Source organism: Chinchilla lanigera, unplaced genomic scaffold, assembly GCF_000276665.1.
Source record: "Chinchilla lanigera isolate Chin_1 unplaced genomic scaffold, ChiLan1.0 scaffold00011, whole genome shotgun sequence".
In the NCBI taxonomy this organism is placed as follows: Eukaryota; Metazoa; Chordata; class Mammalia; order Rodentia; family Chinchillidae; genus Chinchilla; species Chinchilla lanigera.
In genome coordinates, this window is record NW_004955412.1 from 19376882 (window position 1) to 19390205 (window position 13324).

The 13324-nt window shown below is 40.4% G+C and overlaps 1 protein-coding gene across 5 annotated transcripts in view; it reads right to left on the reverse strand.

Annotated features, from left to right (window-relative positions):
• Amica1 (adhesion molecule, interacts with CXADR antigen 1) overlaps positions 1-13324 on the reverse strand; it is a 38713-nt gene that overhangs the window by 13381 nt on the left and 12008 nt on the right. For all 5 annotated transcript variants that reach the window (XM_013511156.1, XM_013511155.1, XM_013511158.1 and 2 more), the window contains 3 exons: positions 7731-7793; positions 5145-5299; positions 3587-3812 (listed from right to left, as the gene is read on the reverse strand). In XM_013511156.1, the coding sequence (XP_013366610.1) occupies positions 3587-3812; positions 5145-5299; positions 7731-7793 (444 nt within the window). The remainder of the gene's footprint in view (positions 1-3586; positions 3813-5144; positions 5300-7730; positions 7794-13324) is intronic.

The following is a 13324-nucleotide window of genomic DNA, read 5'->3' on the forward strand; positions in this document are numbered from 1 at the left end:
ATGTATTATATATGTGTAATATATAATATATATTTATTAACTACATATATACATGTATACAGGATATACATAATTTGGTGGAGATAGAACCTAGGGCCTCACCCACGTTAGCACTATCCTTGAGCTACATGCTAGCCCTCGTCATTACAACATTTTGAGATAACATACTAGATTACTATCCCATTTTATAGAAGAGCCCGCAGCCATATAGCCAGTAAAAGCAGAGCTAGCGCATTACCCTAGGCCTAAGTGAAGACAAAGCCTACGTTTTCTCATGTACCATACTGCAGTCATTTCACGTGAATAGAAGAATGAGCCAGACATGGTACACATACCCATAATTCCAGCAGCCTGAGAGGCTGAGGCAGGAGGTTGGAAAATTTGAGCCCAGCCTGGGCAACTTAGTGACTTAGTGAGACCCTGACTAAAAAAAAAGAATAAGGGCTGCGGATTTAGCTCAGTGGCAAAGCACCTGCCTGGCAAGCGCGAAGTCATGAGTTCAATTCCTAGTACTGGAAAAAACAAAAACAAAAAAGAATAGTAGTAGCAATAATAATAACAATAATAATAATAATAATAAAAAGGATTGGGATGCAGCTCAGTGTGGAGGCTCTGAATTCAATCCCCAGTACTGCAAATAATAATAATAATAATAACAATAAAATAAATAGAAGTATGTCCTGTTCCAGAACATAAGGATAGGAAATTGATATTATTTTTAATCTATACTGTTTAACATAAGTATTAAAAAAGAATTGAATAGTAGAACCATAGAAAAATTGTAAACTGAAGGGCAAACTTTGCAGAGAAAATTATAAATGACTGAAAAATGGAGTCTCTACATGAGAAGAGACAACTTCCATAAAGCAATTAGACAACTTGCCACTGAGCCTGTAGGAAAAATTGCTAGAGACTGGATCTGTCCTCATTCTGGCTGGAAGGGGAAAAATAAATGCAAGTTCCCCAACAGGTACTGGGAAATACCTGAGTACCCTAGTGCTATTCTAGCCTATTTCTATGGTTTCTTTAGCTCTTGACATTGTTTATCATTGGTTCCCTCTATGTCTCTCTCAAGTAAGAGTGGGCACCCACTTGGGGAGCACCCATTTTGTAGACTGTATTTGGACAGACAAGTTCTCAGCCATGACATTAGGGAACAAAGACAGAAAAAGGAAGCATAAAGAGAATCTTTGGGAAATGCAGGCATCTGACTTGCTTCCTCCCATGGGAAGCACAACTTTGAACTGAAGAGAAAAAAGACAAAGGGGAGAAATAGGGAAAATAAGGAGAGATGCCAGAGGTCACCTGCTACAACTTCATTTCTCAGAGATCAGAGGCAAGTGAAGATCACTAACTAAAAAATTTCATTTATCACAAGTTATATTGGTTACTTACTCTGTACCAGGTACTATGCCCAGAGCTGATCAGAGACAAAGAACACAAACCAGGGCTGGGGATTTAGCTCAGCGGCAAAGCGCCTGCCTGGCAAGCGCAAGGTCGTGAGTTCGGTTCCCGGTACCGGAGAAAAAAAAAAAAAAAAACCCAAGGAAGTAGAAGACACAGCTGAATGGGTGGGCTGGGGTTCGTAAGGAGGAAGGCAGGGTGCTCAGGAGGAGCTCCTCCATAGAGCTGAATGGCTAAGGACCTACGCTGGCTCTGGGGAGAGAGTCCCAGATTCCAGCTCCCTGATAGACAGCAAGCTTCCCTGAGATCAGAGACTAGAGAATGCACCTAATTCTATTATTTGCAAATACTTTTTATTTATGTACTTTTGTTTGGAAATATTTGCATTAGTATAGTAAACTTTTAGAGACACTGGATGTCATTAGTTTGGATATCATTAACTTACTATAAAAGATAGGTGTAGAAATTGTTTACAGGATAAAAAATTCCAGAATGTTAGTGGAATGACTAGCATCAGGGGATGCCATGTCAGCAGTGATGTATTTCAGACCAGCTAGAATTTCACTGTCTCTAAATAAGAAATGATCCTTGTTAACTAAAATTACCCTTCATGTAAAATTATGTATATATGTATATACAGGATAGCTAACATAGTTGTACTACTGACTTCTATCACTTTATCAAAAGGAACAGTTAATGATTAATTACTTTGATCAATCTTGCATTTCTGTTTGTTTTCCTGAGTAACCACTCTGAAGTTATCAATATGTAATACAACAACCATTGTTAATTCCCTGTCACCTTGTCTGTAATTCAGTATTGTTTGTACTATTCTTGTGCTACTTTGTAAATGATTGTCTGTTTCTTAATAAGTTTTTGTTCTATTACTTCTAAAATAAAAATAAATAAATTAAATTAAATTACTCTCCATGTTCTAGGACAGTGATGGCGAAGATTTTAGAGACCAAATGCCAAACTGCAACCCAAAGCCACTTATTTATCACAAAGGGCCAACACTGCAATTAAACCTGAATACTGAGGTTTTAGTTAAAAAAAAAAAAAAAAAAAAAAAAACAAACCTCGTACATTAATATCTTTTGTCTTAAAAGAAAAACACAATAGCATGTGTACCACACGTCCACCACTGTGTTAGGGAAAGGATTTATTACCAACTTTCCTCCTATTGCTTTACTCTCTCCATCCTTTGCTCAGAAACCAGTTGGACAGCTACCTCTGTTGCCTGCATTACCTGTCCTGAGGTTTTTCTGCAACCAAATGTTCTACCCCTGAGCTACGTTCCCGCTTCTGAGGTTTCTCTGGAAGCATAATGTGTCCTTCTAATTACAATCTCAGCTACATTGTTTTCAACTAATAATACTTGGTCAAAGAGGAAGGAACCTTCTAAGGACTCAGGCTGCCCCAGCTTATACTCTCACTTTCAAATTGTTTTAAAGCAGAAGAATCCTTCCTTCAAACAAACGCTGAAGCAGGAGCCCAATTAAAAAGCAACAAAACAAACAAACAAAAAACAGGAAAAAAGAAAGGACTCTGGTTGCGATGGAAGGCCGGGGTCCCATCTGAGCGGGTCTTCTACAGACCTCTACTCTGTTCTAGCTTTTTGGGCTGCTTGAGACACCTGGAGCTTACAATTTCTAAAAAGGGACAGACAATGTTAAAGCCACAGATCTGTTGAAGCCACTCCCTCCATTCACAGATGGGGAAATGAGGTGCAAAGACATTAGAGAGATCTGCTTACTTCTTTAATAACCCTGAGACCACCTACCATAGGTGCCTATAATACATGGATATGGATCAATGTGAATAACTGAGGGGAAGTGTCAGAGTACAGTGAAAAAGAACATAGAATTTGTCAGAAGTACCACAGTCCTAGTACCAGTGAGCCACTGGTGAACGTGTAGCCTGAGGTAAGTCCCTTAACCTCTCTAAGCCTTAGTTATCTTCCTCTGAAAAATGGAAAGAACAGTATGTTCTTCACAGGGTTTTCTTGAGAGGGATGTATGTTTGTAGCAATAACTATCATAATTTTTATTTTATAAAATAATCATCATTTATTGAAGACTCAGTCTGTGGTGAGTACTTAACTCAAAGGTGGATTTGCTCAAGAAACTCACTCCCCTGTCTCTGGCACAGTGAATCTCTTGCCCCTTGGGTCTTCCCCTACCTTTGGGATCCTCTGGTAGCACATGCAGCACCACTGCTTTTTTAAACACTCTGCTCTCATTTTCAAGGCGGATTTCACAGGTGTAGTTTCCCTGGTCAGCCTCTTGCACATCTTGGAGCAGTAGAGAACCATCATTTTGGGAGACATCCCCCACCAAGCGCGAACGGTTCTTGAAGCGCCCGCAAGGCACCGTCAAGTTGGAGTAATAATACAGTACGTATTCATCCTGGAGGGCAGCACAACAGGAGCAAATCAAAAGAGGAGCCAACCTAAGAGTCTGGATTCCAAGAGCCCAGTTAAAGGGAGGCAGCATAGTCATCCCCATGATCACCATCACCATCATCATCATCATCAGGAAATTAATAATACCCAGTTAATAATAATAAAAATGCCCCAGGCAACTTTCTAACTTGTACAAGGTGCTGTGGCTCATTTTCTACAAAGACAAATGGAGAAATTGGTTGCATACATTTCTATTTCTTATACCTTCAGGAAAAATGTTACACTCACTCTGAAGCTCACTCTGGGGATTCAAAATCACAATTTGTAGAAATCATATCTTAGTTTCACCCTGTTTCCTGCCAGGGCGGCCAGATTCAATGGCATTCAAGTACATGATCTAATCCCTCTGGCACAGCGGGCTGGTGTTCCCGGAATGCTTGCTGCTGCTCCTTCTTGTTTCTGCCCTCCTCCAGCCAACACATCATAACACAAAAGAAGGTGTCATAGACAGGAAATGGTTACAGGCTGGGAGGGGGAGCCCTGAAGAATTCTTATTTCTGCTTACACCATAGCTATACCCCTCATACAATAATAAATAGTAATAAAATTTTGACCGACATTAGCTTTCCAGAGATGACAATAAACATGCTCTGAGCTACAAAAACAATATTTCATTTGTAAATGTTGGGAATTTATCACTGGTAGCAAACTGCTTGGGACACATTTCACAAATGAATCTCTGATAAGACTTAATACTTCAGTTTCTTTCTCTAAAGAGTTCCATGAGCGACCCTCACCCAGCCACGGTGCACCTGCTAATCCCAACCTTCCAAGTAGGTGCAAAGGAGAAAAAGATGATTCCCAGAACAGTAGAATATTGACAGAATGTGCTACCCCACCCCCAACATGCAAGATAATGGCCCCACTGTTCTTCCGCCTGGCTCATACTCTTCTGTCTAGACTACAGAAATTACCCCTGTCACCCACCTTCTCTCTTCTGCAAAGGGCAGAAGAGAGAGGAAGGAAGTGAAAAGAACTTCATTTGCATGTCTCATATGTGCTCTTCAACCACCTGAAGTTTATGTATTGCCAGTATTATAATTACCTTTCTTTTCACTGATCAAGAAGTTGGAACTCAGCAAGGTTGGGCAATCTTGTCTGCTGATCGCACAGCAAGTGGTTGTTCCAGGAGGAGGCTCAGGTATGATGCCCTCTAAAGCCCAAGCTCTTGCAAAACCATCTCATAGCACCTGATGACAGATTTCCCATCTCCCCACCCCACTCTGACACCATCAACCAAGGGTTCTACGACACAGTGAAGTGTGCTTCTCATTACCTTGCCATGCTGTTCGGGTGAGTGTGTCCAGTCTACCTTGGTCACACTTTTTCCTTGAGTGTTCTGGACAATACATCCCATCAGAGCTGAATCACCCACGTGGACTGTTAGCTTAGGGTACAAAGCATTCAAATCATTGAGGCCCAAGGAATAATCTAGAGAAATCAAAGGCAAGAAGAAACATCATTTAGACAAATACCCTCAACTACTAAAATCACTAAGTACTGTACACCTCCACTTGATGATACAACATAGACCAAGCCCTAGAGGCCCTTCACTGAACCAGCACCACATCAACAAGGATAGGATAAATATCCTCTGGTTATCTGCATAGCTCAAATTTGAAGGATTCTATAATCTTTATACAGCAATAAGTGGTTTGGTTTTGTTCTCTTCTTTTAAAGAGTCTCTTCCTCTTTGCTCAAGTTCCTGGAGTTCCTCTTTCCAACTTTTCTAAAGGAGAAAAGGAAATCCTGAAGTCCTCCTTATCAACTTAGATACCCATATCCACTTACCATAAACATGAAATGGAATGTTTCTTGTTCTTAAATTTCCCACTGGTTTCCTATCTGAATGGCCAACTCCTCCATATTTTTGGTTTTCTTCCTCTTCTCCCTTTTGTTAGTTCCTTCACAAAAGCTCATCTCTGCATTTGCTAGCTGGTTCTGCCTGCAGTGCAGGTGCTTGTAAGTAGGCCAAGACAGAGCACAGCCTTCCCCTTTGGCCTTTGTGTTTGTCCTCCCCCTGCCTCACCTTCACCCCAAGTTTTGCCATGGACCCTACTTTTCAGCCTCCAGGCTTTTGCACATAGGGACCATCCTCCCCCTATTATCTGAATGTTGCTCAAGGACTTTAAAAGACCACTAAAAAAAAAGCAAACCATTACATAGATATTTCTGTTTTCATAAGATATGCTCCACGCAGAGAAAACAAAATCAAGAGAGACAAATTTAGATGCTGCCCAGTTCATATCAAAGAAGAGCCAAGAGAACACATATGGGAATGAACAAAAAATGTGCCAGTTTTTTATCCAAGCTGTTTCCCTGAGCGAAGAGAGCTAACTTCCTGCCCAACAGCAGGCTCACACAGTAGGGAGGACAGAAAAGAAAACATGAACTCCAAATGCTTTGGAGGGAGTTATTTTGAAAAAAAATCAAAATTAGCTCCAACAACTATTTGGAATTTTCCTATGAGAAAAAGTTGCACAGTTGGATGTTTGGCTGAAGGTACCAATGAATTTAATATTAAGAACAATGGGACGGGCACTGTGGTGCACACCCATAACCCCAGCACATGGGAGGCTGAGGTAGGAGGATTGCTGCAAGTTTGAGGCCAGCCTGGGCTACAAAGTGACCCAAGGCCAGTCTGCACTACATGGTGAGACCTCTCTCAAAAACAAACAAAAAAACAACAATAACAACAACAACAAAAAAAAAAACAGTGCCTGTACAATTAAGTGAAGGACTGTTAGGAAACAATGATAGCAATCAAAGCAAAGAGAAACAGGTCTGAAGCTCTGAAGGGTAATCTTGGCAGAGAAGTGGATAAAGAAAATGAGACATTCTACAGAGAAGGAAAAGTTCTGGAAGACGGGCAAAACTCTATCGATGTTAGACTGAAAACTCCCTTGATAGAAGAGAAAAACTCTGCAGGCTGCTTTACACATCTCTATGGCAATATTTACACTCCCTCTGAGATAACTATAACCCTTCTGTGAAAAACATTTTGTGTGCGTGTGTGCATACGTGTGTACATTTGTGCACACTCCATATCCCTGAACTTTGAGCAATGGCAACACTTTTGAGTACCTTCCTGAGTCAGTGTTTAGTTCATTTTCCATAGTTCCACAGATAATAATAAAGAGAAAAATAAAAGGCTATGAGAGCAACGTACCTAATTAATTTGTTCTTCCTACATAGCTATATCTATGGAATGAGGAGAAGGACAGGGAGAAAAGAGGAGTTCTCAAAATGAGAAAGAAGTGGTGATGAGCAGCAGGAAGAGGTCCTGAGCATGTGAGCAAGGTACGAGCAGGAGACGCAGACCTTGCCTGAGGAGAAGGCCAGAAGGGACTTCACGGAAGGAAGTGGAGCCTCAGAAGAAACTCAGAGATAAAGTGAGGGACTGAGGGGAGGGAAGGAGGAAAGGTTCCAGGCAAAGGAAACCACCACAAATTGGGAAAGAGTTCAGTGCTTTTGAGGAACCACAAGAGAACTAGCACAGCTAAGGCATGAAAACGATAAAGGGATCTGGTCCTGTCTTTGGAAATATAGTTCCAGATCTGAGACTAGCTGTGTAACAACGTTAAGTGCCATAGAGTAACTCTCTTTCTATCACACAAGAAGGCTATAGAATATACAGTAAGGACCTGAAGACATTCTGTGTCTGATAGAAACAGAAAAAGCTTCCCCTCTCCAAGAAAGTGAGCATCTGCTTCTGAAACAGTTGTTTTAGCAAAACCATCAAGTTCCAGTTTATATCTCCATCCTCCACAAATCAAAGGGAACTGAAAATACAAAAAGTTGGCTTTTAAAAATGCATGAGACCTACAAGAAATCAAGAGATCAAATACCACCATCCACTTACCCAGTAATACCGGCATCAGGATGAGCTTCAGTGGGCAAAACATGCTGCTCACAACTTCTAAATCTTAAAAGGAAAAAAATCACATAAGTAGGAGTTCATTAACTTAACATGCCAATAGTGTGTGCCTGTGTGGGCCAGCCTGTCCAAGGTGCTGGGAAGCAGCACTGAACCCTCAGAACAAGGTCCCAGCTCCACCACAGTGTACATGTTGGGGAGGATGGGAAAAAAGAAGCAAATGAATGAATGAAAGAATAAGAAAATACCAGACGTTGATAAGTGCTATGATGAAACAAAACACACTGAAGTTTGCAGAGTCACTTGGCGGCTGCTTTAAATAGGTCATAGGAGCAGATTATATGAAAGTTGTTTTTGAAGAGAAAAAACAAAGGATTGCAGGATGCCCTTGAGATGACAACCATAGAGATTCCACAACCTGAGTGTTTCACACAAACATAATGTTAGAGGATACCCAGCTTGACATTTTCACCTACCACTCCAACTAAATCGGAAATACTACTTTTACATATATGAAGAATGTTCAGCCCATGTGGGAGAAGAGGTTAAAAAATAAGGAGCAATTTTAAACTCAGTTAAGTACCAACCAAACTTAGGACAAAAAGAAGCCAAATGAAAGGCTCATGGTGACCTTTTTTTTTTTTTAACTTTGTCAAGGCGGAAAGAGCAGTGTGGGTAGAATTGAGAATTAGACTGTGCAAGGGCAAAAGTCTTTCTCTAATGTCTGTATTGTCTCATGGTATTAATTTCATGGCATTCATGAGCTCCTGAAAAGGGACTCATTGTTCCACCCAAGGCCCCCAAGTTTTCTCTGCTGAACAGTGGAATCTTAACACCAAAGAGTTACAATTCAACCAGTCTTCTGTTCCTACCTACTACTGTGCCTGGTCTCAGCCATCCTATACGCCTGGCCACCCTGCTGCTAGAGGAAATACACTTCAGAATCTGCTAAGAAGGGGCTGGGGATTTAGCTCAGCGGCAAAGCGCCTGCCTGGCAAGAGCAAGGTCGTGAGTTCGGTTCCCGGTACCAGAAAAAAAAAAAAAAAAAAGAAACACAGAATCTGCTAAGAAGAAAGCCCTCTTTACTCTATTAATAGCAAGTTACAGTACTTCACCTGGCTCTGCTGGGACATCTGTCACATATGGTGGCTATTTTTATTTGTGAAAAGTAATTCCCTAAGAGATTCCTTACCTCTATCATAACCAACAAAATCCTCCACCTGGAAAATCAAGGCAAACTGCTCAAGGAATTTCTTTCCTCAGGTCCCACTTGACCTTATTGAATCTCAGTTCACTGACCTATTACACAGCAATAACACAAGGATCAAGTCTGGAAATGTGGATAACAGTGCCTTGGAAATATAGAAAGTATTACCACAGAAGACTCTTATTTTCTTTAACCCAAGAGTCTAAAAGAAAACAGTTTGTAGCTTTAGGGAAGATTTCAGATGCTGAGTTTTAACCTTCATATGAATGGCAAATGATGAATCAGAATAAACTGGAAGCTTAAGTTTCCATTTTGAACCTCACTGTAACAATGTGGTTTTTTTTTGTTTTTTTTTTTTGTTTTGTTTTGTTTTTCTCCGGTACCAGGAACCAAACTCACGACCTTGCGCTTGCCAGGCAGGCGAACAATGTGGATTATAATTAAATTGATCCAGTTATACAAGGAGTTCGCCAAACCCAAGGACCTCTCATGAAAACGCAGAGTTCTCAAACTGGCTGGAGCTGTTTGTACTTCACAGGCCCGCTTCACCCCACACATACAGGGATAAAGGTCATAAAGGGCTTTCTTTTTATCATCCCCTATCATCATATCCAGATGTTTGAAATTCCTGCCCCTTCAGGAAGAATCTTTCCCCCAGGCAGTTGGTTGTGCTCCCTCCTCTGCCCAGCAGAGGACCTGAACATTCCCCAGCAGCACACCATTTACACAGAGTAAAGGTTGGTTGACATATCTCTCACCAACTCCTATTCCAGTCTGTGTGTTAATGAGGGTAGAACCACAGCTACTTGTTTGTATCTGTGCCCCATTCCTGTGCTATAGGAGCTGCAAAGTGCCTGGCACATACTGGATAGACGCTCACAGCTGCCAACATGCCTATTGCAGTGAAACCAGCTTCAAAGTAAGTATTCTGCAACCCCAGGAGAAAGGCAGTGACTCAGAGTGACTGAATCTAGTCACCAAGCCCACCAAACCCAAATCCCTCATGACCACACCCAACCACTTTCAAACAAATTGTGGGAAAGGTGCAAACAATGTGATGAATAGAAATGGGTGTTTTTAGCCCTAAACACTCAAAGGCATCATGAAGGTTCTGTATGAACAGAAAAGCAATAATTTTAGCAGAAAGAGCATTGAACTGGAGTCTTTAAAAAATTCTCTTCCAGGGTCAGACCTTCCCTTAGCTAACTCTTTGACCTTTAGGAAAATCCCTCCATCTCCTTGGGTTTCACGTGTAACATTAAATTATCAGGCTCTTCTTCTTCCTAGTTAATAGAGCACCATACTAGAAATCAGGCACTGATGCACGATAAGCCAGAGAAGTCTGTGTGCCCAGCACTGCCTGACTAATTTACATCTTAACTCATTTAATCTTTGCCACAACCCTGAGAGATGCAAACAGTGAGGAAACTGACACACAGGCTGGTGGAGTGACTTGACAAGAATGTGTAGCAGGCGGCAGAGGCAGGATTTGAACACAGGCAGTCTAGAGCTGAGCCGGTGTGGCCCACTCACTGTGTGGCTCATGGGTACAGCTTCTCTATGTTTGTGAAAGTAATCAATATCTTAGGACTTTGTCAAAACAAGATTACTATATTCCTCCTGTCTGAATGCTTTTCCAGTACCTCTCGCTCACACCATCATTCCATTAACTCCTGTGTATCTTTCAGATGTCAAATTGAATGTCACTTCCTTGGGGAAATCTCTCCTCGACCACATGTCTTAATAGCACTACTTATCTTTCTTTTAGGGCATTTATCACAATTTCTAATTATCTGTTGATTTGTGTGCTCACATGATTAAAGTCTTGGTGTCCAGCACGTCCCCCAAGACACTCAGCTCCACGAGGCCAAGGGCAGTGCCTCCCGCACCAGCACCGTGCAAAGTGCAAGGAAACGCTCAGCAACTACTTGTCAGCCAAGTTCTTGCCAAGGACACTTGAGTCAAGTTCAAATCTCCAGTTAGTTGAGAAATGTTCAGAAAATTTTATACACACACATACATATATATAGTCATGAGTCACTTCTGATGCTATATTCTAAGTAATGTATCATTAAGTGATTTCATCATTATGCAAACATAATAACATGTACTTACGGATGGTGATATGATCATTGGGTGATATAATCTTTTGGGACCACTGTCATACACTGTTGTTGACTGAAATGTTATTTGGTGTATGACTATGTATATTTTGTTCTGAATTTTCAACATACTAAATACATACTGAATTCTAAAGTTCTAAATTACTTATATATGCATATATAAAGCGAATCTCAGCACTTAAGTACCCAAACATTCAAAAGCAACTAATTCTGGAAAAACTGGCTTTCCACATGTCAAAGACTACAACTACATCCATGTCGCTCACCATGTACTAAACTAAAATTGAAATGGATCAAAGAAAGATCTAAATATTAAAACAGAAACACTAAATCTGCTGGAAGAGAGAATAGGTAGAACTCTTGAAGACATAGGCATAAGCAAAGATTTCATGAACAAAACCCCAGCAGCATGGGAAATACTACAGCAAATCAACAACTGGGATGTCATCCTATTAAAAAGCTTTTGCACAGCAAAAGAAATTACCAATTGAGTGAAAAGACAACCCAGAGAGTCAGGAAAAATTTTAGCCAGTTTTCTCTCAGACAAAGGACTAATATCTAAAACATATTATAAAGAATGGAAAAATATCAGAACCCCCAAATTTAAAGAACCAATCTAAAAATGGGTATCTGAGATGAATATACACTTTTCAGAGGAAGAAATACAAATGGCAAATAAATATATGAAAAAATGTTCAACATTATTTGAGAGATGCAAATTAAAACAACACTGAGATTCCATCTCACTCCAGAAAGAATAGCTATCATCAAGAAATCAACCAATAACAAATGCTGGAGGAGTTGTGGGGAAAAAGGAACACTTCTCCACTGTTTATGGAAGTGTAGACTGGTGCAACCACTATGGAAATCAGATTCCCAAAAAAACTGGGAGTAGAGGTTCTATTTGCCCCAGCTATTCCCCTTCTGGGTATCTTGCTCAAAGAATAAAAAACATCATACCACAGAAATATATGTGCACCCATGTTTACAGCAGCACAGTTTATAATAGGTAAATCTTGGAAACAACCCAAGTGCCCATCAACCAAGAAATGGATTAAAAAAGTGGGTTTTTTTCAATACAGTGGAGTACTACTCTACCATAAAGAAAGATAAACTTGAGACATTTCTAGGTAAATGGATGCACCTTGAGACTCTACTCCTAAGTGAAATAAATTGGACACACAAGTGTAAATATCACTGTTTCTCTGGTGTGAGAAACCAAAAGTGTAAATAAAGACCAAAGTGTACAATAGGTACTGTGAAATACCTATTATACATGTGCACAGTGGGCTGTTTGTATCATTGAAATCTCTAAAAAGTTCACTATCACTGGTGGAGAAACTGTTCAAATGAAAGGGGAACTAGGGAGGGGTGAAGAGGAACAGAAGAAAAGGAAATTTTCTTAAAATGATAAAATGGAAACAGAGCTTTGTAAATAAGGAGGGGAAGAGGGGTTTAAGGGAGGAGAATGAGAAAAAAAGAAGAACCAAGATATATCATATCCAGTTACAAATTCCCCATGATGCACATGATCATTATGTATATCTAAATTGTACCAATAAACTTAATATTTAAAAAGTACCTTAAGCACCTTGGTAGTAGATACAATTTAAACTCTCACCCCCACCCTGCTATCTTTTCTTTCCAAATACTGATTTATATCCTTAGCAGATATTCTTGAGATAAATCTGCATAGTAAATTATCTCATATATTGCCCAAGCATTTTGACTGAGCTCATTGCCCTTTACAATGTCACTCTTGAAAAAAATCTATCACTCTTGGGGGATGGCTGTAACTATCAGGACCTCCTTTCCTACCATTAATAATGCAGGTCAGTGGGGGCGAACCTATGGTACATATGCACAGCAGGCTATTTGTAACATTGAAAGCTCTAAAAGATTCACCATCACTGGTGTAGGGGAACTGATATCACTGATGTAATTATAATTTTTAAAAAGCCTTCTGTAAAGAGATTCACAATGAGACAACCACACAGGATGCAAAAGTGACCCCCAAATATTACAAATATTATTAGATTATGAGACAAAATAAGGGAGAGGTTCTCTCAAATTGTTTCCCCTTGTAAGGACAACTGGCCATCAGCTACCAAACAAGCAGCTACGCATAGCCTTCCCTCACTCACACCCACTCACACAGGACACTAAGTTACCTCTGCCTCCCTCCACATTCCTAGGTAACTCTGGGTCTCAGATGTTCCTAGGTACACGAGTCCACATTACCCCTCTGC